Source organism: Agaricus bisporus (genome assembly GCF_000300575.1).
Source record: "Agaricus bisporus var. bisporus H97 unplaced genomic scaffold AGABI2scaffold_9, whole genome shotgun sequence".
Taxonomy (NCBI): Eukaryota; Fungi; Basidiomycota; class Agaricomycetes; order Agaricales; family Agaricaceae; genus Agaricus; species Agaricus bisporus.
In genome coordinates, this window is record NW_006267372.1 from 120,175 (window position 1) to 143,183 (window position 23,009).

Here is a 23,009-nt window from a genome sequence, read left to right on the forward strand (position 1 = left end):
CGATCGGAGGGCATCCTCGTGGCTCGGTGGGACCACTCTGCTCGTTGCTGACCCTGATGAGGGTGGTACCAACATTGACCGGCCGGGATGTTGATGCCTCATTGAAATCGCACCGTCTCGATCTGGCAGTGGACTAGGACGCTTCGTCGTTACCAAATTCTCCGTCGATGTTGCTAACGAGATTGGGTAATATGATTCGTTTGTCGCGGCATCATCAAATTCTGATGAAGAACTGACATCGGATTGTTCATAAACATAGGTGTCTTGCACGTTCCCGCGTGTTATATTGTAGCTGGATTGGGTAATGGTGTTGGGTGCGTGGGATGCATTGTAGTCCCTGGACGTAAGACCGGGGGTCCTAATGGATGTGGGATACTGTGACGACCGTTGAGAATCTGAAGAGGACGGGAAACGTGATGAAGGATCGTCATAAGATCGAGCGGAGGAATAATAGTCGGACGGCGCAGCCGAGCGATAACTGGAGTCGTACTTGGAAGAGCCATAGTACGAAGTAGAAGTAGCAGACGGTGCCTTGAAGACACGGACAGAGAATTGACCTGAATGGGCAGGAAATCCCTGATGGAAACAAGCATTTAATGAGTCTATGAAATAGATGCACCATAAACAGCACTTACGGACGATTTGATCTGATTTTGCTGAGAGGAAAGAATGGACGAGTACATGGTGAATGTCTGGAATGGCCTACCAGCATCAATATCCGACAAGAGATGAGGCCGGCCTGATATATGTATGTTCGTTTCACAAGTATTATTATATAACCGACCAACACGAGCACAACTTGAGGCAACCCGTGCGGTTTTCGATCATAGGCAAGCCGGTATCAGCTCCGAGTGAAGTGGGTAAGATCGATGTATGACGCTTTCTAGGTGATGGTTCCGAGCTGAATGGTGCTCGTTGCTGCGTGACTATTCATTAAAGGCTCCCGGAATCCCAGTGGCGTTAGTCCGCACATGGTAGACGTTGTGACGAGTTTTTTTTACCCAACCACCAGCACGAGTTGATCATGAGCTAAAGAAGAAGAAATATGAAATAGTAAATGTCAGTGTGGGTAAAAATATTACGTCAGCGAAAACGGACTGTGCCCGGTCTGGTCGTCTGCCTGCCATCCGGGCATTCGACATACAGCCTTGGAGTAAAAACGCGCTGTGCAGTCGCATTTCGCAGTCGTGAAACAGACGCCCAACATGCATGCGTTGCACCAGGAAATTCTGCCTGCAAGCGGTGTGGAATTTGCGACGAGTCTCAAACTATTGCCTTCGACTCTACACGACTCGTCATCTCCAACCAGCTCAAACATCCGACACGAAATCGCCAGTCGAGTTTTATGCAACGTGGTAGTCGCGCGTTCCAACCTTCTTCGCATATTCGAGGTGCGCGAGGAGCCTGCACCATTTCCGACCCAGGCCGACGATGAGCGCGAGAGAAAGGGGAAGACGCGCCGGGGGACAGAGGCCGTCGAGGGCGAGGTAGAAATGGACGAGGAGGGCGAAGGATTCGTCAACATAGCCAAGGTGATTTACTTGTCCTACGTATCACATCCAATAAATTCCATTTTTCCGTGCGCATCAATTGTCCTTAAGAATACTGTGTGCTGATAAACCTGTTCCTTGATCCAGTCCGCAATCCAAAAAACCAAGCTCCCAACCGTCACAAAATTTTACTTTATCCGCGAACATCGTCTGCATGGAATCGTCACAGGGCTTGAAGGCGTCCGGATTATGGCTTCGCTCGAGGACAAACTCGATAGGCTTCTTGTTTCGTTCAAGGACGCCAAGGTGGGTCGTGCTACTTCAGCACCGGTTTGCATTAATCTGACTTTCTTAGATCGCGCTGCTGGAGTGGTCAGACACGATCCACGACCTTGTAACTGTCTCCATTCACACCTACGAACGTGCACCCCAACTTGTAAGCGTGTTCGATCCACGTTGACTCTCATACAACGCTTATTTCACCATAGATATCCCTCGATTCACCCCTCTTTCGCTCAGACCTTCGTGTCGATCCCATCTCACGCTGTGCCGCTCTCTCGCTCCCCAAACATGCGATTGCTATCCTCCCCTTCTATCAAACTCAGGCCGAACTCGATGTAATGGAACAGGACCAATCACAGTCCAAGTGCGTTCTAAAACTTTGTACTGCCATACTTCCTTTAATCGTATGAAACAGGGATGTACCATACTCTCCGAGCTTCATCCTCGACCTTCCTATCCAAGTCGAGGAAAACATCCGAAATGTCATCGACTTTGTCTTCCTTCCTGGATTTAATAACCCTACTATCGCCATCTTATTCCAGACCCAACAAACATGGACTGGGTACGTTGCTCCTTTACCATATCCTTATGCTCCTGTTCATTGAACGACGATGCCCCTTCTAGGCGTTTGCGCGAATCCAAGGACACTGCAAGATTGATCATCTTCACGCTTGACATTCTGACTCAAAACTCAACCATCATAACCTCCGTCGAAGGACTACCTTATGACGCCTTCTCACTGCTTCCTTGTTCCACTGCAATTGGCGGTGTCATTGTCATTACCGGTAATTCCGTCATCTACGTGGACCAGTCATCTCGACGCGTCTCCTTACAGGTCAACGGATGGGCTACGCGTATCAGTGATCTGCCGTATCCCCCAATGGAGGAAGATGCAGCACTGAAGCTGCATCTGGAAGGATGCAGGTCGGCCATGGTTGATGACAAAACGGTGTTCCTCATCTACAAAGACGGTACGGTATATCCTGTGGAATTGATTGCAGATGGAAAGACTGTGTCAAAGTTAATAATGGCACCTGCCCTTGCGCAGACGACTATTCCTACCGTTGTGAAAAGGGTAGATGAAGATCATTTATTCATTGGTAGCGCCGTTGGTCCTTCTATCTTACTCAAGACTGCACACGTTGAGCAAGAAGTGGAAGAAGAACATGGTTCAAAATCTGGTCCTGCAGTGGTGACTCAGGACGTGACGATGGATGATGATGATGACGGTACGCGTTAAATCTTCTGTTGGCGAGCCATATCTTGACCTAGGACATTACGTAGATATATATGGTGACTCAACAATGGAAACTGAGCCGACCGCTAATGGCGTTACTCATGTCAGGAAAACCAAGACTGTTATTCATCTTTCCCTGCGTGACTACCTTCCTGCATATGGGCCAATTTCCAGCATGACTTTCTCTTTGGCCATGAATGGGGTACGATAATTTGTCACATACACACTTCAGGGTGTGGCGCTGATCACTTTCTGCAGGAGAAAGCCGTTCCAGAGTTGGTGGCTGCGACAGGTGCAGGGTCCTTAGGAGGTTTTACTCTCTTCCAGGTAATTCCTTCACCTCTTCTCACCTCTGGCCCGCGTGACTTGGTTTTCGTTATAGCGAGACCTGCCGACAGTGAAGAAACGCAAGATTCTATATATAAGTGGTTCTCGAGGAATATGGTCCTTGCCTATCCGTCAGCCATTAAGGAGCAATACGTCACATGGTCACGACTATGATACTCTTATTCTCAGTACAGATATCAACCCATCTCCCGGTTCTTCTCGCGTAAGTTTTTACCAAAATAGCAAAGGACACTACTTCTAACAACGGCATTTTTTCTTTCTTGTGTTGCAACAGATCGCAGTTCGCTCGATGAATCGTGATGTCTCAATCAACAGTCGTACACCTGGCCTTACCATCGGTGCTGCACCCTTTTTTCAGCGTACAGCCATTTTGCATGTCATGACGAATGCTATACGCGTTCTTCATCCGGATGGTACCGAACGTCAGACTATACCGGATAAAGATGGAAATATGCCCAGGCCTAAAATAAGGTTCTGTAGTATCGCAGATCCTTTTGTGTTGGTTATGAGAGAGGATGATTCGATTGGGATGTTTGTCGCTACAGACCGAGAAAAGATCAGGAGGAAAGATATGTCACCTATGGGCGATAAAGTGAGTTGGTATTTATTTATTTTGGGTTGGGTCGGCTGATTGAATATTTCAGAGCTCAAGATATCTTGCTGGGTGCTTTTTTACGGATACAACGGGTTTGTTTGAGGCGAACTTTGATAACAAGTCACCGGCGACGACGTCGACTTTGCAAATTACGTCGGGAGCGAAATCTCAATGGTTATTGTTAGTCCGGCCTCAGGGCGTCCTTGAGGTGAATATGAATATGCAATGCTCCTCCTCCTTTTTAAATCCTTTTTATCTTCATTATAGATCTGGACTTTACCAAAACTCTCGTTGGCATTCTCGACTCCTGCTATTGCATCTTTACAATCTGTTTTAACTGATACCCATGATCCACCGGCACCCTCATTACCTCAAGATCCTCCACGTAAACCTCAAGATTTGGACATTGAACAGATATTACTGGCGCCCATAGGAGAGAGTTCGCCTACCCCACATCTATGCGTGAGTAGTCGGTTTGAGGGTCCATGAATCACGTTAAAATTAAAAATGTGAACAGGTCTTCCTGCGTTCCGGCCAACTGGCCATTTACGAAGCGGTAGTCCTAGGTCAAAATCCCGAAGTCCCAGATACGCCTCGGGCAACTTCTCTTCAAATCCAATTTGTAAAAATTGCAGCAAAATCATTCGAAATTCAACGTCCAGAAGAAAACGAAAAGGGCATTTTGGCCGAACACAAGAAGATTAATCGGATGTTTATTCCTTTCGTGACTTCGCCGAGACCTTCGGTTACGTATTCTGGTGTTTTCTTCACTGGAGATAGACCGCATTGGATTTTGTCAACGGATAGAAGTGGTGTACAAGTCTATCCTTCGGGCCATAACGTTGTACATGCGTTTACGCCTTGTTCATTATGGGAGTCGAAGGGAGAATTCTTGATGTATACAGAAGATGTTGGTCTCCTCTTCTTTTCTCTTTACTTCTACTTTATCCCTGACATAAAATTATTCTTTCAGGGTCCCATTTTGGTGGAATGGGTTCCGGATTTCCAGTTTGATGGACCTCTGCCAATGAGGTCAATCCCTCGAGGGCGGGCCTACTCGAATGTGTTGTTCGATCCTTCGACTAGTTTGATCGTCGCGGCATCTTCCTTGCAATCGACATTTACATCTTTTGATGAGGATGGGAATAATATATGGGAACCCGATGGTAAGGGATCCTTCTTTGCTCAGTCTCCACATCACAACGAGGTTAACGCATGGTCTCTGCTCGGATCTTTCTTACGCAGCACCTAACATCTCGTCACCGAGTGTGGATTGTTCGGCGTTGGAGTTGATTGCTCCCGATATTTGGGCTACTATGGATGGGTAGGTTCTCTTTTATCCCCTCTGCGGTGCATCAAACGTTACGTTGCTGACTGTGCATGTGTGCGTGTTGGTTTTTTATGTGTGGGGATGGGACTTAGATTTGAATTTGCTACAAATGAGTATATCAATGATATGACGATCGTGACACTTGAAACAGCCGCCACCGAGACAGGGACGAAGGACTTCATTGCTGTTGGAACTACTATTGATCGTGGAGAAGATCTTGCGGTCAAAGGCGCAGTACGTGTCTGCTTTTTATCTTTCCCATTTTATGGTCAGGTTCTAAAAGCTATCTCTTCTTTCAGACGTATATCTTTGAAATTGCGGAAGTTGTTCCTGATCAGGCAGTTTCTCAGCGTCGATGGTATAAGTTACGACTGCGTTGCCGGGACGATGCGAAGGGACCTGTTACGGCTGTATGTGGGTTGAGCGATTACTTGGTATCGTCTATGGGCCAAAAGGTGGGTATCTCTTCCATAATAAAACTCTAAAATCGTTCCGTTCGTAGTTGCAGTCACATTTGATACTCTTCCACTTCGTTTCATTTCATTTCAGCGATATAAATTGAACTAACGTACTTTGATTTTTCTATTTATGTGCCCCAGATTTTTGTTCGTGCGTTTGATTCTGATGAACGCCTCGTGGGTGTCGCGTTCATGGATGTTGGGGTATATGTGACCTCGTTGCAAACCCTCAAGAATTTACTGCTTATTGGAGATGCTGTGAAAAGTGTACAATTTGTTGCGTTCCAGGTAAGTGATGATTTACTACGCACAGTTTTGAAGTGACTTGTGGGTGTTCGTATCCGGCGCTGATCGTTCTAAATTGTTTAGGAAGATCCGTATAAGCTTGTTTTGCTCTCGAAAGATATTCAAAGTGTCTGTGTCACAAGAGCAGACTTTTTATTCAGTGAAAATGATCTACGGTTGGTGACGGGAGATGAAGAGGGTATCATCCGCATATATGAATATAATCCGCAAGGCGAGTCTTGCCCCGTGTCTCTTACATATATTTTATTACCCCACGTACTCATATGCTCGTTCTCCGGTTGATTTGCGTATGAAGACCCTGATTCTCGAGAAGGAAGACATCTGTTGTTAGAAACTGAATTCCATGGTCAACGTGAATATCGGACGTCAGTACTCGTTGCCCATCGGATCAAGGAGGACCAATCTATTCCCAATTCACGGCTATTGACCGGTAAGCATTATTGGGCTTCTTTTCGTTTGCTCGATCGGTTGCTGATCAATTCACTTATGAAAGGCTCTGCGGATGGATCATTGGCTTCGCTTACTATTGTAGAAGAGGAAGCGTTCAAAAGGCTTGGCCTGTTGCAAGGTCAATTGATGAGGAATATACAACACATGGCAGCGCTAAATCCAAAAGCCTTCAGGTGGGGCTTTGTTCCTTTTGATTCCATTTTCATTCTGATTCAACTGGCGTGAATTATCAGGATCGTAAAAAACGAGTATGTGTCCAAGCCGCTGACGAGAGGTATTTTGGATGGAAATCTACTTGGCCAATATGAGAGCCTGCCGATAAACAGACAGAGTGAGGCCACGCAGCAAATTGGAGCAGATAGAGTGAATGTGTTGCGCGATTGGATTGAGTTGAGAGGATCTTGGTCGTAGAAACTTTTTTGCGTCCGTGTTGTTTCTGCTGCTTAAATAGTAGTTTTTGATTTACGCCCGTGCTCCTTAATAAAATGATATTTGTACTATTGCATTGAGTATAATTCAAGTAACACCATATTTTATCAGAAAAAAATATATCGAATGAAAAAATATCGACGTACACTTATTGGTAGCGGCGAGGTTCGAACTCGCGCGGACTTTCGCCCATTGGGAACCGAAACACGGAACTTAAATCCAACGCCTTAAACCACTCGGCCACGCTACCGTCCAAATGTCAGAGTCTTTGTGGTCTATAGGGAGATTTGTTTGTAGCTCGTAGTCGATCTAAACGATGCCCACCGAGGTATGCGGTAAATATGATCCCTGGCAGGACAGATCTTTGTCGTATTCTTGATAAGCTTTAAGTGGTCAGACATCTCGATTTCGCGATAATTGTTTAACGCCTCAAATATGATCATGATATGTGAACATAAAGTTTAGTCTAATCTGCATCAGCACTACGATAAGTTGAAGGAAGTCTGCTCTCAACCCAAGTCAATTGACATCCAAAATCCCCCTCGCGCTCGAGAGATAAATTGTCCCCACACTTCGCGTTCATGGGCACAGATTGCGCCATTTCTTCGTCTTGGGCGCCTGCTCGTCGGATGGCAGATAACGGTGGTGCTCGGTTTTGACGCTCTTCTTCCCGAAATGTTTGATGTTCAACTTCCGATATCTCCAAACCCAAACACATTACACAAGGCGTTGGGCTCGTGAAACAATTCCGAGAATAAGTCGAGGCGAAGAAAACCAGATATCAACTTACCGAGATTTGGATCTATCCAGAAATTATTACCACTTGAAGAGTATGCTGTTGGAAAATGGTCCCTCGCTGATGCAGTCGCAATCACCCCCCGCGCGAGTTGATCTTGCACTCAAGATTGAACCGAGTTGGTGGTAGTAGGACCTCTGAATTTATTCAATTCACCGTTCCACTAATCCCTGCTGCAAGAAAATCATGGAAGAGCTTCCACGAGACTTTTCATGAGGTAAAAACGTGCGGCGTATCAGCCAGATGTGAAAAACCTGTAAATCAGGAGAGCATCCATCGTATAGGCAGCCGGCAAAACTATGTACCCACGGGTATTGAATATTGATGCATGATGTGTCATTGGATGACAGATGTTTAGATCTAAAGGCCATGATAAACGCCGAACTTTGGCTCTCTTCCTCCTTCATCACATGCCCTTCGGCGAGATTGTTTGCGGCTCTCCAGGCAGCGGAAAATCGACCTATTGCTACGGAAAACATCAGCTGTTCAATGCTATTCAAAGGCCGATATCTATAGTCAATTTAGACCCTGCCAATGATAGCATACCTTATCCTTGCGCGATCGACATATCCGACCTCATCACTTTGAAAGATGTCATGGATGAATACAGTCTTGGTCCGAATGGAGGAATGCTATATTGCATGGAATACCTTGAGGCGAACTACGACTGGCTTGAAGAAAAATTAAAGGGCCTGGGCAAAGACGCATATGTTCTTTTCGATCTACCCGGGCAAGTCGAGTTAAGTACCAATCATGATAGTTTGAAGAACATTATTGCGAAATTGGGCAAAACTGGCTTTCGGGTGCGTAATACTGCTTTCAATGTATGTAATGCTCACAGGCTTGCCTTCCCATCAGGATAGTTAGCTGCCGTTCACCTCTGCGACGCCCACTACATCACAGACGCCACCAAATATGTCTCCGTGCTACTTCTTTCTCTGAGAGCGATGTTACATTTGGAGCTTCCTCACATCAATGTTTTATCAAAGGTCGATCTTCTGAAACAATACGGCGATCTCGGTGATTTTTTGTGTGTAGTCGCAAATCCAAATGGTGCTGAAGCGATTTTTGTAGATTTCAATCTTGACTTCTATACTGAGGTCCAGGATCTATCCTACCTCGAGAATTCGCTTTCTTCTTCTCTTCCCTCCAAGTTTACGGCACTCAATATGGCCATGATCTCTCTTGTTGAAGACTTCAGCCTGGTTGGATTTGAGACACTCGCTGTCGAAGTACATATCTGTCCAATACACCGTGTATGGCTGCCATACTAATCGTATCATATAGGACAAAAACTCAATGCTAAACCTCACTCGAGCTATTGATCGAGCAACAGGTTACGTCTTCGTGCCGCCGCCCAACAGCAAAATGCCACCTGAAATTGTCAATCCGACGGACGCGGCGCCTGACTTACGACCTAATGCATACTCACTTTTTTCGACAGCAGCCGGACCTGCACGAGGTCCGCTTGCCGATGTTAGAGATGTGCAAGAGCGTTGGATAGACGAGAGGGAAACATATGATGCATTTGAGAAGAAGCAGTGGAGGCAAGAAGGAGAGACTGTACGTGATGAGCTTGCTAGAGCAGGAAAGCCTCAGTAAGTCAACCCAATGCAGCCAAACCGTCAGATGGGTCGTTGGATATGCAGGTTAGTTAGTGGGTGCGGTCGGACCCACTAGGATTTGTTGGTTAGGACCATTACTTCGCTAGTTGACTGTATGCCATCTCTCAGCGATGGTCGGCGTGTATGTATATCTCCATGAAATCTTTTGCGAGTGGCTAAATTTATTGCTTGATGCTCATCAAATATCGAGGAGGTTTACGACGCCCAGTACTATCCGTAAAAGATTAACGATGAACCGCAAAGTCGCAGCTAGCCCCTACCTATCACGTTCTATTACAATTACGCCGGCGACATGAAAAACACCTGTCCTAGTAGGCTGCACTACAGCCTATGTAGCCGTCGCCTCCTTCAGGGATGGCCTTGCTTGGGCAGCCTGGGCTTGCACTCAGCCATTCTTTACTCATATGGAACGTCCATTATTGAAAGCGATCAGCTTCAAATGAAGGCAAAATCATATCGCAGTAGACCGTCGCAGTAGGTCTCCGGTCTCCGGTCGCCGGCACCGGACGTAATTACAACTTGAATACGTCTGGTACGTGTTGGCTGAGATCTCGCTCATGATGTTACCTAGCTTGGTTAGCTTCGAAGTTTATGCCATAGTCGTGCGATGCGCCCCTGGCTGACGAGCAAGCAGACTTACAAGGTGAAGCTGGTATGGATTGTTTTCTGAGGGCGCCCTGGCTCCTGTTTGCCAACTTACTTGAGGCATTTTTTCTCATTCATGGGACGCCATAATCTTTGTGAAACTTTTTTGAAGCCTTCCACTGACAGACTCTTTTAGCGCGTCAGGGTCGCTTCCCGTCTTACAACATAAAGAAGCAAACTAGCCCGATCACTTACATACATTCACGAGAGTGCAAGCAGGCGATTCCGGGATCGCTAACCCTGAGCTAACCCATAGCAAGCAGCTGGGGCAGCGGATCTTCAAGGACCCTTTCAGGGTTTTCGACTTCGAAATGTATAAAACCGACAGAGTTTCGAACTCCAAAATTATCAGCTCTTTGCTACTCTTTCAACAAATCCTCACTTCGCCTTCCACTCTCTAAGCTCGCTATATTTATAATGCGCTCTTTCGCCGCCATCGCCACCATCGCCACTGCTGCCTTCGCGGCTGTTGCTTCTGCTCTCCCCGCCCTTCCGGGTGCTACGAACGGAGTGACTGATGCAGTCATTCCTAAAGTAAGACCATTTTAATATCTTTGGATGTTCGTCGTACTGACTTTGCATCATAGGAGGCTGCAGTCCCAGCGTACTCTGTACATCACGAGCACTCTGTCGTTCAGATCATTGTTGATCTAACTGCCAAGGTTCAGCCCCTCTGCGACGAGCTGAGTAAGTTTTGTACTAGTCATGATCATGATCGGCGTTCACAGCTGATTTTGTTCCGCCTATCTTTGCAGCCGCATCCATCTCTGGCGATGTTGAGGTTTCTGCCGCTGTTGATATTTCTCTTGATATCCTTGGAGAGATCAAAGGGTTCATTGCTACTGCTAAGGCCGATATTCAGGCCGCTATTGACGTGAATGCTGACCTCCTCGTTCTCAATGGAGAGACTCTCGCTGTCAAGGCTGTCGCTGAAATTGTTGCTACCCTCGTTATTGTACGTTTTCCTTTCCTACGCTCATTTTGGGTTTGTCTCATCCACTTTCTATAGGCTGTCACTACTGTCCTCGGTCTCGTCGTTAGAGTTTGCGCTTCGGCCAACGTTGCTGTCCTTGTCAAGCTTGTTGCTGACATTGGTATCGAACTTGCCGGTATCATCTCTCTCGTCGTTCGGATCTGCGCCGACTTGGTCATTGTCGTCAAGCCTCTCATCACCGTTGTTGCTAACGTCATCATCAACCTCGATTTGAAGGCTCTTATCCAAGTCTTGGTTCTCCAGGGCGGTTCTCACTACTAGGCGATTAGTTTAATTCGTACTTAATAGTTCTAGCATGGGCATCTTAGACATAATTTTCTTAATTTCTCCACATCTCGAATCGGAATCATGAGTTGCGTTAGACGAATTGCGTGAAGAGAAACTGCTATGGCAATGTTTACCTGACCCTGTGTCGATTATCCAACTGAACAAATCTTGGCTGATTGATTTATTCCTTTGTATAAGAGTGGTTTTGCACTTCTTTGACTGGGTAAGTAATTGGCGTTAGTAGCAGAGCCAGATTGTGATTAATAGCGATGGGTAAACTCAAAAAATGGGGTATCATTGATCATTGCCCAAATACTATCTCGTAAGGAGTCGTCTGTGCTGTCAGAAATTGGTTGACTTCAAATCTTCGACGCGACGCATCACTCCATTCTCGGCAACAAAGGAAACATATTCTCCTTCTCCAAAAATTGCAATGATAAATCCAACATCTTTTCGCTCTTCTCCACAGTGACATTGGCTCCCCAAGGTTCCGGTTTTCCAACAGGAAGCAAATATTTTCCATCATACTTCTCCTTCTCCTCCGTCATTTTCGGTGATGCCGCGGCAAAAAGCAGGTTATAGCAACCTACTTCGGGCGTGTCAAACCAGAGGTTGATGATGGGTTTCAGAAGACGTAAAATGAGATATTCGTGAGAGAACGTGTTGACCCAGCCAGGATCAACCGCCGAGAAGATGAGGTTGGGATGCTTGTTGCGTTTATGTAGCGCAACGTGCGTCATCGTTTGACAAAACTTGCTGAAAGCTACAGTATTTTATGAGTGTTTGGCGACAAGTCGATCACTGACGTTTCATACCATAGTAGCTAAATGGTGCTTTGAATTTACCCTCCGAAGTCCAGTCTTGGCGGAAATCATCGGGGGATTCAAAGCAGATTTTTGGATCTGCTGCATGGCCGAGTTTGTGGGCATTAGAGGAACACTAGAGATAGAGATTTAATGCAAGGTTGATACGTTGCTCATGAAATACGTACAGTGACTAGCCGAGCTTCGCCGTACTTGTCAGATGTTTCTTCAAGGAGTGGTAGAATTGTTTGAAGAAGTTTCAGATTACCGAAGTGGCTGACGAACTTCCGTTAGGAAATCTTCCGCAACGACACGAAGAAAAGCGAACTTGGTGATAACAATGTCTATAATAGATCTTTACTCAAGAGATGAGACTGACAATGGATTCATAACTCGTACCGTCCAAGTGTTTGATGCGAAAGTCGGCTAGACTAAACGTGGAGCGTCTCTTTACCGGTTTTCCTCATTAGAAGTGCGATACTTACAGGGCCCCATTCAACACTAAATTGTCATCAACAAGAATTTCTTTAAAAAAAAATACGGTATACACACCGCAGATATCCAGTCTATTGATCTGGCTCAACAGTTCCTTCCCACTTTTTTCCGCTTTCTCTGTTGTACCAAAATCGCACCATGTATATATAACTTTCCCTTTCCCAACGCTCTCTTTCTCTAACCGAGCAACAGCTGCTTTTCCTGCTTCTTCGGACCGCGATCCCAGATAGACTGTAGCACCTTTACGCGCGAGACCTTTGACGGTTTCGTATCCCATTCCGCGACTACAGATACCGCGTGAATAGTTGTAAGAATTCGGCGAGAATGGCGACGAACTTGCCGCCGGTTACGAATGCCACCTTGTCCGTGAGATCCTTGAGATCTTTCTCGGGATTGAATTTATTTCTCGAAAACATTTCTTTGCGGTCGAGGGAGACGTTGATGAAGCTCCTAGCAGGACTATATACTTTTATTCAGGTGACCTTCTGTTGGCATAACGGCACATGCCAGGTGTGGCGACCAATGATTATCTAAGCATCACGCACAAGATAGGGAAATTCTATTAATAAGACTATGTAGCATCACTTCCTTCGCATACACCAAGTCACTCAGTCACCCTCAGAAATACCCTCCCTGCCTATATACAATGATTATATCAGACTCAGTCACGTCTCTATGGACGCAACCAACAGTGCCATTCAGACGAGTGTGGAAGGCCGCGGCTTCCAGAGCGCACGGCTGTATTCCGAGAGTAATTCACAGAAGACGAGAAGCGTGGCTCGGGGTTTTTTATTATGTATCTTTGTAGTGCTTATACTGTAGGGTGACAAGTATGTTAGCGAGATTGTTGATATTGGTATCGATCCCGCTACCACCACCTCCCTCCTTATACAAATTTGTGCTAAGTTTATGGTTGTCCTCAAGCGTCTCATTACTATCGAATCAATTGTTAGCCCCGATTTGAAACCTCTTACTAGTATCTTTCAGGGTGATCCTCACTGCTAGGCGATTGGTTGAGTTGAGTCTTATGCTGCTAGGAGTATCTCCATGTATAAACTTCGAGTCAAAATCATGAGTTGCATTGAATGAATAGTACGAAATTGAAATTTCCACGGAAACATTTAACGACAAGAAAGATTCTAGGGAGTAATTATCCTGTATAATTGTGATCATAATCCTATGTCAGCAATCGCGGTAATTACGGTTATCCAACTAGCTAACCAGTCATCATGGTTATCTCGTATCCGAATACCTTAGGACCTGGTAGATGGCAGGAGGTATTTACCTTGTGAACCTTTATCTCTACTCTTGTCCGTCGTGAGAGGTTAGTAGCCACCTTTCGACCGAGTGACCGAAGTAATTATAGGCAGACTGTTCTTGAAGCAGATTTTGGGAATACTGCATTATCACTAAGTACGGGTTGAACGAAGTGAATGGTGTGTTATATATAAACGCGCAATTGCTTCCTGTGAAAGGGATCCAATCAAGGTATGTTTTCAATTACTTGGCGTGATTCGTGAACGGCGAGGTGCGATCGAGTCCATTGGATCCAGAAAGTATGTTTCATGTCTGTGGTTCGATTTTATAAAGGCAAAACAGCGACTCACCTTATATACTTCCATTGACGATGAAATTATTCCTAGATAAGATCACTATCGGCCTAGGAGCCGCTACACCACAAGGGACATTATAGATCGCACACTTAACTTATTGTAATCAACAGAGACTGATATCCCAGGTGAAAGTCGGCCTATGAGCCGGCTAAAATATCCACGGGTCGGTTTGATGGTAGGCATCTGCATTGCTGGAAGGCTTGACGAGCCTATGGCTCGAAAACGTGAATCCGGTGCAGCTTGACAAACAACTCTCACAACTTGTTCAATAGACATAACAGTAAATCATTGTGCTTTTGTGGATGCATCCGATTTGATGACACACTATTTGAAATTCTCTTAGCTATGGCCAAGTATTACTGCGAGTGACAAGCTATGGAAGCTTGCATCTCATCATCAGGCGAACCTGAAATAAGTGATCAATATTCCCACGGTCATGCGGAAGTACACGGAAGAAACAACCAGGGACACAAACACTCTTTATTTTGTTTCCTCCTTCATCATGAGCTAGTGAGCCCTTGTCTTAGGGCATATTGAAATTATCACAGCTGATACAGAGTTCTAGCGTTATCTTTGGACGCGCCATCAAAAACGAGCATCTCGCTCTAGGTACTCTTCTCACCGCAATCGGTGGAAGTATTATCATGTCACGCGGTGGTAGCAAGTCTGAAGCACCACAAACAACGCAACAGGCGAAAGCCTCTATTCCTATTAAAGCCAGTTCAAAGTACGTTCCTCTCTCTATACTCTTGCGGCCGAGTCTGACCAGACCTCCAGTGAGGAAGAGGAATTGTGAGTGACTTGTCAAAGAAACTCGTCTACTGTGTACTCATACCATTTCCAGCATCCGAAAGTTCGTTGAGGAAGCCGAGAAAGAGAGCAACCACTGAAACGTCCAATGCATCTCCCTGTAATTGGTTGGGGTCCTGCCACATGATAGGACACCCACGCATTTTAGCCTAGACGTAGGACCGCAATACACGTATAATTGTTCTTGCTTTAAGGCCTTCGCAATCCTGCGTTCGCGTGTTGTTCTCCAATTATCCGTCTTCAAAAGGGAAAAGGTTAAATACCTGGTGTGTGTTCTTGACGTTCCAAAACCTTTTTCTTTCTTGGGCAGGGTCAATAGTCTGCTCAACGCATGATGTACCACTGATTTTGTATCAGCATGAGGTGTGTAAAGGTATCCTCATGAATACACTTGACACTAACCATGTTGTAGGATGGTACTGCTAAAAACGGTTGACGCGCCAGCAATCCTGAAAGAATTTCTACCACCAATACGCTCGTCCTCCGCTGGGCTATAAACCAGGGATGAATGAAAATATATCTCAGGAAGCTTTATTTACTCGGGACATATTGGAATGGATATGAGTCCACCACCTAAGTCTTAGGAAGTTCGCAAGTTGAGAGCGTCCACGCCCAGCATCGATGGTGTCCATGGTCGAGTCGTATAAAGTGTTAAAGCTTTCCTGCATGGTCTAATCACTAGGAGGTGGCCGGATATCCTCCTATTACACCGGTGAAAGAGTTAAGGAATGCGGATGTGAGTACACAGCGTTATACACTCATGCAAAGCCCTCATGATTAATTGGTTGAGCCACTAACTCCAGAGGTTCCAAGTGGCGGTCGGATTTCAAGACATGTGTACCTCGCCCGTGGTAAAGCCGCTTGAAGTTGTTACGAACTTACAAATGACTGGTGTTACTATGGTTAATAAATCTTTCTCGTATAACAAACAACTCACTTGAAGCGTATTTCCACGTCAAAGTTAACGTTCAATTTTGTGCCTTCTCATCCTTCCATCAGACAGTGGAACGCACCAAGCAACATTCTACACCCATTTATGCGACATCTTTGGCCCGCTCTAGCCAGCGTTTCCGCGGAGAATTTCGCGTCGCTGAATTCATTGAGTGAAGAATACGTCAAGCTTACCTGTTTGCAAGAGGTTTCGATTTGACGATTATAGTAATCGTAAGATACGAGGTTTGGAGAATCGACGAAAGATTTAGAGCCAGAAGGGGCATACTTCCCGGGGAAACAATCACTTTCTCAGATCGTCTTATTGTTTATTTCTTTCATGCTTTGAAATGTTGTTCAAGGGAATATTTTGAAAAAGAAAAGTTTTCGTAAAAGCACACAAATACCAATCAGAAAGAGTATTTCCTATTGTATGCCATCCTCGCATTGGGTTGCTCAAGTGCTCTATGGGATAATTACAATATCAAAATTGGGCACGGATAAGCATTTGCAGACGCCTTTGCGGAGATACATCTATTACTCGGCTTTCCTTCTCCAAACTGCCACTCTCTCACGTCCTTTGTGACTTTCCCGAGAGGTTTCCGGAATTCTTTCAATGACTTTCTCGAAGTTGGAAGAAAGCGGCTCGTCATAATGCTCTGGACGGACATAGAAGGGTGGTCCCACATCAGACTTGGGATCAATTGGGAAGATCAGCGTTATGAGGTATCCTCCAGGTTTGATTAGTTCCGCCATCTTTGCTCCCCACTCATTTCGACGGGAAGGCGGTATAGCAACGAAAAACCTAGCAAAATAGTTGTTTTGACTTCAAGTTCATGGTGGAAATAGATTCCTCACGTATAATCGTAAACAAGATCAAAACCTTCATTGGATGAGTATTTGAAAAAATCGGCTAGCTCGAATGTTGCTTTTCCCTTGGTAAGGGGCCTATCGTTCACGGAACTGTGATTATCCACAACAGAATCATTGATTTTTGCGGGAAGAAGTTCAGAAACGAGACGCACGCGCTAGCCTTATCAACGGCAATCTCTGACGAATCAAGGCCTATGGCATGGACTCCAAGGGTAGACGCGAGATAGACAGCATCATATCCCTTGTGCAAAAGTTATTCACGGCAACGCCGACTAGTGTTTAAAGCGACTTACGGTACCACATCCTGGAACAAGGGCTTTGCCTGTTTGATTCGGCCATTGTATCCCGTCAATATTAGTTTCGATGACTTCTTTAAGTGGCGGTTGGAATTCTCCCGCATCCCAAGGTGTTACGCTCGCCTCCCTTTTGGAATTGTTTAATCTGATATGGAACTCGAACGTTGGAGTACTTGCCATGCCTTGTTCCAGGTACTCGGTTCGTATACGTCGACGAGCTTTCGCACCGCCTTTGCTGGCTCAGAGTCGGTTCTGAAGTTGAAGGGTTGACTTATAGGACCAGTTCCACTCATGACTGTCCTATTTGTTTGCAGTTGATCTTCGTATCTGTTGAACGAATGGTGTTGTTCTGAGAATTATGAGCTCTCAAGATGGAGAATCTTGAACTTTAGCCTGGTGGTAGGCGAAGTGACGCGGACAAATGACAATAAAGATCAATAAGCCGTCAACGCGTCAACGTCAAAGGCGTCACCTGATGTCCAGCGGTAAAGATCCAAACCGACGTCGAGCAAAAGTGCATATCTCAGTTCTCGTCGTCTCGTTCATTGTTATATCATGATCCGATTTCAATCAGTATTAATTAGCTTCCTCGGCCATCAAATATGACCTCACCCAAAGTCAAAATATATTAAGGCGCTTGTTCGAATGAGTAACTGCATTCAAGTTCTCGTTCTTCTGACTACGAACTTCAGGACATTCCAATATTGGTGATATTCTCAAAAGTCCTATAACTATACAAGTATCAATCAATGAATGCTTGGCTAGATTTATTCATCCCTAACATTCAGCCAAATCTGTTTATCCTTATCTCAAAAATGGTTCAACTCCACGCTTCTTTAATCAGGTCAGATGCTCTTTCCGCGATGAGGTAAACCGGAGTTTGTGTATGCGCGCAAGGAATATGCGGCTTTTTGTTCCCCGTCGTTTGATTAAAAAAAGAACTTGCAATTCAACAACAGAAACACATACCATAATAGACGCATCAATAATTCTCAACCCATCTACACCTTTAACCCTCAAATCCGGATCCACCACACCCCAATCGGCGTTCTCGGGAGACATCGCAGCAGTACCTATAGGATGCCAAGCAGTAACGGCGATGTCCCTTATAACTTCTTCTATTTCGGAGTCACTCACAGCACCGTTCCACGGTGGGAGAAGACCGGTTACACCATTTTCAGAAAAGGCGGGTGAAGCAACAAAACGTTGAGCAGCGCGGATACCTTCTCGCATAGCCACGATATCAAATGGGTGAGAAAGGAAATTTGGATCGATAATTGGTGCGTCAAGGGGATTGGAGGAACGGAGAGATATCGATCCGCCTGGTGAGCGAAATGAAAAGGATTGTTTAGTTAAAGGCTGTTTCATACAGTGAAGAATGTACCCACGAGATGCTGGTGTGCTCACACGAAGTCGAATGTCATAAAATTTTCCTGAGGGAGACTGCGAACATACATCCGGTTTTTTACTTTAAAAACACGGGAACGACAGCGAAACGTGCAACGTACCCCAATGAGTAATTCAGTATGGCCAGCTTCAGGTCCAGATGAAGGATCCTCAAATTCTTCTAGTAGTATATCAGGCACGCGGATCCAACCAAAATGGTCATATTTAACAAGAGCCGTGAACGGTCCGGTCTTATTCTTTTGCCACAATTCCAAGGCTTGAGCTTGTAGATCTGGATCAGCGTCGAGACTGTTTAAAGAAAAAAGAACCAGAATCAGTATAGAGTAAAATTGATAGTGCTCGAATCACTTTGCCCAAGGGCCTAGATCAATAGGTTCACTAAGTCCAAAAGAGACGTTGTTCAAAGATGGATGATCAGTCATGTTCCGTCCAACACTCGGGTTGTTAAGAATGACAGGAATCTCGAGAGCATTCAAGTCATTGACATCGCCGATACCAGAACTCAGAAGGATATGCGGAGAACCAATTGATCCGGCTGATAGGATTACTTCTTTAGAAGCAGTCAAGACAGTCATGGCGGATGGGTCATCACGAGGGCATAATTCGACTGTACGAATCGTGTTTCTAGAGGATGGGTCTCCTGATTTTTCGGGTAAAACACGAGTGACGATGGTGTTGAGGACGATGTCAAGGTTTTTCCGAGATTGGATGTGAGGCGGGAGGTAGGACGTAGCAGCACTGCTACGAGTTCCGTCATGTCCGATAGTCGTTTGAAGCCATCCTAATATGAGAAGTTTTTTTAAACCTTTCGTTAGTCAGCCAATGATAAAGAACACTGACCGATACCAAGAGGTGACCCTGAATTCATGTCTAAATTAAATTTGAATTCCCCTCCCAATTCTTTCGTGGCTTGTAAAGTGATAGAGTCGACGGTGGGGTGTTGAAAGCCGGAGATACTGATAGGAACCATGCCGGTTAAACTGTGGACAGATGGATCGAATTGCCCCGTCGTGTTGTGGTCATCGACCGGAGGTTGAAATCTCTCTTGCTTTGGATAAACGTGAGGTTCTGCTTTCAATTTCATTCTCAAGATGAACATACTCGTTTAATATAAGGTTGGAGACTATCCCAACTCCATCCTGGATCGCCCGTAACTCGGGCCCAGCGATCATAGTCTGAAGCAGCGCCTCGAGTAAATACCATACCATCTAAAGTATCCTTATGAGATACTGCTTTTATCATGAAAAATGCGAGTTACTTACTGACGGAGCTACTTCCACCGAGTATATGGCCTCTTTGATAATTAATGGATCGATTATTGTAGCCAGGCATTTGAACAGTGGTGTAGTTCCAGTCGTATTGGGTACGTGCGAGTTTACCTTGGAGACCTGGTACCATAGACATGAGGGCATCCTCATTTCTTGAGAATTTGTAAGCAATAGGTGTCAGGATAAATGACGGAGTGACCTACGTTGGTCCAGCCTCAAGGACTAAAACGTTGAACTTTGAGTTTTCTGATAACCTACTCGCCAGAACCGATCCCGCCGTTCCGCCTTGTTGACTTTGTTGTTAACGCGACTAGATACATAGTGACGGGACCTACCTCCGGCAATGATAAAGTCCCAATTACGGCGGTTGATATTTGGGACGTCGTTTAGAGAGTTCCAGGTGGCACATTCAACAAAAGATGAGAAAAACGCCAGAATAATGAAACCGAGCATCATCCCGCTCTGGTGAGTTGGCATCACTGAGTGAATTGTATCGCCCCACTTTCTCATTTATGGCGTAGAGAGCGTTTACGTGGTGATCCTATTTGGCGATAATTCCGCGGGTCATCTGGCTCATTTGTAGATGAAGAATGCTTCCAGAACTCCATGTTCGAAGTTGCTGAGAATCAAAGGCATGAGTATAACAAACTATATTCAGCGGAAGGACGCGGACTTATGGTGGTCGTTGGCTCCCAATACCTATGACTTAGGAAAGTTGATAACGTACTAGGGCTCATGATACATGGGTTATCCCCACGACTAATTTTAACGTGACGGCCCCGTAGGAAGCTAATAGAGAAAATGGATGGAAGCCACCTATAAACTTTGTTATTTAGATCATTGGAGGCATTTTATCACAGGCGACGAACTCTACCTGGGCTTGTTGATATGACCACTCCATTCATCTCACGATGGGGCTGACGGCGGATATTTCATCTCACGAAACTGTGGGCATTATCGTCCGCATTTACAGATTCAACCGAGTCATTCTAGTAATTCAAACCAAGAGCATGAAATTGCTTACAAGTCAGGGATTACTGTGGTTTGTTCCAAGGTTCGGCTTAGGAGGCTGATCAATGCGGCTTTGATCAATGATCGGAGCTGTCGCGGTCGCGTGCGACCACATTATTACCACAACATTCTGTCTTTACAACGATGGCAAACCATACTCCACGGCCCCTTCAGCTGGCGACCTTAGCTACGACACCGACGCCGACTAACGATGCCTTCTCTTTACCGTCGCCGTCCTCTAGTTTTCGCCATCCAAAACGATTTTCCGACACCATGCCAACCCGCAATCCTTTACGGTCTCCCAGCATCACTGCAGAGACGAAGGCTGCAAGGCGGCAGTCCTCGATCGGTTACTTTTCACCTGATTCTGTAAAGACTCCGATTCGTGGGTCGCCTGAACGGAGAATTTCTCTTGGGGCATTGCAGGAGGGTTTGGTATCCAATGGAAGTCGTGAGGACTCCTGGACGAGAAAGGGGGACCGGACGAGCACCGTATCATTACCTGTCGCGTCAGCGTCGACACCAGGTCTTTCAAACACACCCAACAGAGAACGGCCCCCCTTGACACTGACTGAAAAGTGTGCCACTTTAAATTCCGATACAGACCAACCAGACTTACGAGAACGTATTTTCTAGACATGCAGATCTTTTGCGGTTCATAGCTCAAAAAGAATCGAAGTGCCTTGAGTTGAAGTCTCAACTTGCGGTCCACGAAGCGGAACTAGTTCAGCGTGCGTACTCCTTTTGTCTATATGTGTTCATCAGACTGAATGCTCCATGTATGCGCGCATATATCTGTGCAATAACAGTAAAACGCAAGTGGGAGCGAATTGTCAATAGAGGTCTCGAACGCGATTTGCATTCGGCAACAGCGAATAACAGCGATCCTAGTAGTGCTGTCCTGGAAGGTATAAGAGAGGGCATGAGCAGACTCCTAGCCGCAGGATTCTCTACCTCTGCACCTGCGCCAGCACCCTATGCCTCATCGACAACGATACCAAAAAATTCGAGATCTCGGCCCCATTCCTTGATTTATAAAACACATTTCACCGAGGAATCAAACTCCTCGATTTCCACGTTCGCGACGACTCGCTCTACTGCGCGGTCTTCTCAGTCGTCAATGTCGTCCTGTGATGAGATAGTCAAAGGCGGTGTAGAGGAACGTGAACGTGACAACAACAGCAATTCGGGGAGTGACGATTTTAAAAACCAGATCCTAATGGTACGCGACACAGGAGCTTCACCAATCATGAGCCCGAATCCTCAATTTCATCACCAGCAGAATCGCCAGTCTCAACATAAACATCTGTGTTTACGTCCCGAAGCGCTCCCGCAGCAGAAGGAAAATATTCTATCGGAGGGGGAGAAGTGGTCATCGGATGTGCAACCCACAACCTCGAAAGTACATCGTAGGAAATCGCACGAAGTTGCTCGAACATTGGACCTCGAGCACCTCGATTTTTCTTCCCTTTCTCCTTCCGTGATGTTGTATCCTGCCTCTGAATCTCGTAAAAGTGCAAGTCCTGAAAAATCACCTCCATTAGGAAGGTCGTCCACCTCTCCCCACCTTGGCCACGATGCAAATGGAGTTAGTGGTGCTAGCCCCCGCCCAAATTCTGGCGTAGGTTTGGCCCCAATGTCGTCAATCCCCGGTCAAGGAGGTGGTGCGACGACACCTGCTGTTGGTTCTTGGATGGATACCGTTGGCAAACAATGGGATAAACTGCAGAAAAACTCGACGTAGGTTTCCCCCTCTCATTCATTTGGTTGTGGGACAAGTCTGAACAGATGATAGGTTCACGAAGAATCAGAAACGCGCGTCGGTGCTACTAGCAGATATGTCAAGCTCCATCGCGAATGTACTTACACCTCCTAATTCCGGTGCCAATGAATCGATGGCCAATGGAACCAGGCACGTATCGGCGGATACCAATACTTCGATTGGAGGAACTTCGACATTAAAGTTACCTCTTACTGCTTCACCCAATCCCAGTTCCTCGGGATCATTGTTAGATGACGACGACGACGAAACTGCAAGACTAGGTGCTGCAGTTTTACAGCCCGTAATACCACACTCTCCTACTATACATGCAGGGCAAATTCCGCCGCCGCTCTTTGCAAAAGGCAATTTCGATTCGGATGAGGAGTGGGGTTGGTAATGCTGAGTTTGGTCGATTAATGCGTTGAAACGTTTTAAAACCTTATGCCATATTGAAGACTTGTTCACGTTGAATCCTTATTAATTGCCTTT

General features: G+C 45.8%; 8 protein-coding genes and 1 non-coding gene across 9 annotated transcripts; 5 read left to right on the forward strand and 4 right to left on the reverse strand.

Annotated features, from left to right (window-relative positions):
• Positions 1–1,136: 1,136 nt before the first annotated feature.
• Positions 1,137–6,907, forward strand: AGABI2DRAFT_187183 (hypothetical protein; the record flags this gene model as incomplete). Its single annotated transcript, XM_006463591.1, has 22 exons — positions 1,137–1,532; positions 1,638–1,796; positions 1,846–1,926; positions 1,979–2,136; positions 2,188–2,334; positions 2,397–3,001; positions 3,057–3,211; positions 3,268–3,336; positions 3,392–3,559; positions 3,632–3,949; positions 4,002–4,160; positions 4,220–4,414; positions 4,470–4,862; positions 4,926–5,118; positions 5,198–5,276; positions 5,375–5,516; positions 5,582–5,737; positions 5,882–6,028; positions 6,110–6,257; positions 6,342–6,476; positions 6,540–6,669; positions 6,730–6,907. Exons 1-22 carry the CDS (start codon positions 1,206–1,208, stop codon positions 6,905–6,907), a joined length of 4,242 nt encoding a protein of 1,413 aa, XP_006463654.1. The 5' UTR covers positions 1,137–1,205.
• A 170-nt stretch (positions 6,908–7,077) lies between these two features.
• On the reverse strand, positions 7,078–7,175 carry AGABI2DRAFT_t104. The gene has a single exon. It is a non-coding gene; the product is annotated as a tRNA-Leu (tRNA).
• A 956-nt stretch (positions 7,176–8,131) lies between these two features.
• AGABI2DRAFT_225521 (hypothetical protein) lies at positions 8,132–9,331 on the forward strand (the record flags this gene model as incomplete). Its single annotated transcript, XM_006463592.1, has 4 exons — positions 8,132–8,524; positions 8,585–8,741; positions 8,796–8,953; positions 9,009–9,331. The coding sequence occupies 4 exons, from the start codon at positions 8,132–8,134 to the stop codon at positions 9,321–9,323; spliced, it is 1,023 nt and encodes a 340-aa protein (XP_006463655.1). The 3' UTR covers positions 9,324–9,331.
• A 997-nt stretch (positions 9,332–10,328) lies between these two features.
• AGABI2DRAFT_179942 (hypothetical protein) lies at positions 10,329–11,434 on the forward strand. Its single transcript, XM_006463593.1, has 4 exons — positions 10,329–10,525; positions 10,579–10,678; positions 10,720–10,946; positions 11,001–11,434. Exons 1-4 carry the CDS (start codon positions 10,409–10,411, stop codon positions 11,244–11,246), a joined length of 690 nt encoding a protein of 229 aa, XP_006463656.1. The 5' UTR covers positions 10,329–10,408; the 3' UTR covers positions 11,247–11,434.
• Positions 11,435–11,532: 98 nt separating this feature from the next.
• Positions 11,533–12,992, reverse strand: AGABI2DRAFT_194415 (hypothetical protein). The gene is made up of 8 exons (XM_006463594.1): positions 12,887–12,992; positions 12,608–12,834; positions 12,541–12,556; positions 12,455–12,486; positions 12,384–12,399; positions 12,244–12,331; positions 12,068–12,191; positions 11,533–12,015 (listed from the first exon to the last, which is right to left on the reverse strand). Exons 1-8 carry the CDS (start codon positions 12,964–12,966, stop codon positions 11,633–11,635), a joined length of 966 nt encoding a protein of 321 aa, XP_006463657.1. The 5' UTR covers positions 12,967–12,992; the 3' UTR covers positions 11,533–11,632.
• Positions 12,993–14,644: 1,652 nt separating this feature from the next.
• AGABI2DRAFT_194416 (hypothetical protein) lies at positions 14,645–15,175 on the forward strand. The gene is made up of 4 exons (XM_006463595.1): positions 14,645–14,673; positions 14,729–14,890; positions 14,941–14,955; positions 15,008–15,175. Exons 1-4 carry the CDS (start codon positions 14,666–14,668, stop codon positions 15,051–15,053), a joined length of 231 nt encoding a protein of 76 aa, XP_006463658.1. The 5' UTR covers positions 14,645–14,665; the 3' UTR covers positions 15,054–15,175.
• Positions 15,176–16,299: 1,124 nt separating this feature from the next.
• AGABI2DRAFT_194417 (hypothetical protein) lies at positions 16,300–17,579 on the reverse strand. Its single transcript, XM_006463596.1, has 6 exons — positions 17,545–17,579; positions 17,250–17,465; positions 17,070–17,199; positions 16,929–17,017; positions 16,762–16,866; positions 16,300–16,708 (listed from the first exon to the last, which is right to left on the reverse strand). The coding sequence occupies exons 2-6, from the start codon at positions 17,363–17,365 to the stop codon at positions 16,441–16,443; spliced, it is 708 nt and encodes a 235-aa protein (XP_006463659.1). The 5' UTR covers positions 17,366–17,465; positions 17,545–17,579; the 3' UTR covers positions 16,300–16,440.
• A 228-nt stretch (positions 17,580–17,807) lies between these two features.
• Positions 17,808–20,200, reverse strand: AGABI2DRAFT_208525 (hypothetical protein; the record flags this gene model as incomplete). The annotated part of the gene is made up of 10 exons (XM_006463597.1): positions 17,808–17,979; positions 18,042–18,394; positions 18,461–18,515; positions 18,581–18,767; positions 18,828–19,260; positions 19,320–19,527; positions 19,581–19,687; positions 19,742–19,899; positions 19,951–20,032; positions 20,083–20,200. 10 exons carry the CDS (start codon positions 20,198–20,200, stop codon positions 17,893–17,895), a joined length of 1,788 nt encoding a protein of 595 aa, XP_006463660.1. The 3' UTR covers positions 17,808–17,892.
• A 2,002-nt stretch (positions 20,201–22,202) lies between these two features.
• AGABI2DRAFT_138001 (hypothetical protein) lies at positions 22,203–22,966 on the forward strand. The gene is made up of 2 exons (XM_006463598.1): positions 22,203–22,498; positions 22,554–22,966. The coding sequence occupies exons 1-2, from the start codon at positions 22,395–22,397 to the stop codon at positions 22,915–22,917; spliced, it is 468 nt and encodes a 155-aa protein (XP_006463661.1). The 5' UTR covers positions 22,203–22,394; the 3' UTR covers positions 22,918–22,966.
• Positions 22,967–23,009: the final 43 nt, after the last annotated feature.

Excerpts from the sequence above, each read along its gene's own strand:
- AGABI2DRAFT_194417 (XM_006463596.1), bottom strand. The coding sequence starts at position 17,365 with ATGAGTGGAACTGGTCCTATAAGTCAACCCTTCAACTTCAGAACCGAC. Across the intron at positions 17,200-17,249 it reads AGTACCTGGAACAAGGCATG|GGAGGCGAGCGTAACACCTT; the intron begins GCAAGTACTCCA and ends CAATTCCAAAAG. Across the intron at positions 16,709-16,761 it reads GATCTTGTTTACGATTATAC|GTTTTTCGTTGCTATACCGC; the intron begins GTGAGGAATCTA and ends CTATTTTGCTAG.
- AGABI2DRAFT_179942 (XM_006463593.1), top strand. The coding sequence starts at position 10,409 with ATGCGCTCTTTCGCCGCCATCGCCACCATCGCCACTGCTGCCTTCGCG. Across the intron at positions 10,679-10,719 it reads GCCCCTCTGCGACGAGCTGA|CTGATTTTGTTCCGCCTATC; the intron begins GTAAGTTTTGTA and ends CGGCGTTCACAG. Across the intron at positions 10,947-11,000 it reads TTGTTGCTACCCTCGTTATT|GCTGTCACTACTGTCCTCGG; the intron begins GTACGTTTTCCT and ends CACTTTCTATAG.
- AGABI2DRAFT_138001 (XM_006463598.1), top strand. The coding sequence starts at position 22,395 with ATGTCGTCAATCCCCGGTCAAGGAGGTGGTGCGACGACACCTGCTGTT. Across the intron at positions 22,499-22,553 it reads AAACTGCAGAAAAACTCGAC|GTTCACGAAGAATCAGAAAC; the intron begins GTAGGTTTCCCC and ends AACAGATGATAG.
- AGABI2DRAFT_194415 (XM_006463594.1), bottom strand. The coding sequence starts at position 12,966 with ATGTTTTCGAGAAATAAATTCAATCCCGAGAAAGATCTCAAGGATCTC. Across the intron at positions 12,835-12,886 it reads GCATTCGTAACCGGCGGCAA|TCGCGGAATGGGATACGAAA; the intron begins GTTCGTCGCCAT and ends CGGTATCTGTAG. Across the intron at positions 12,192-12,243 it reads GCGAAGCTCGGCTAGTCACT|TGTTCCTCTAATGCCCACAA; the intron begins GTACGTATTTCA and ends CTCTATCTCTAG.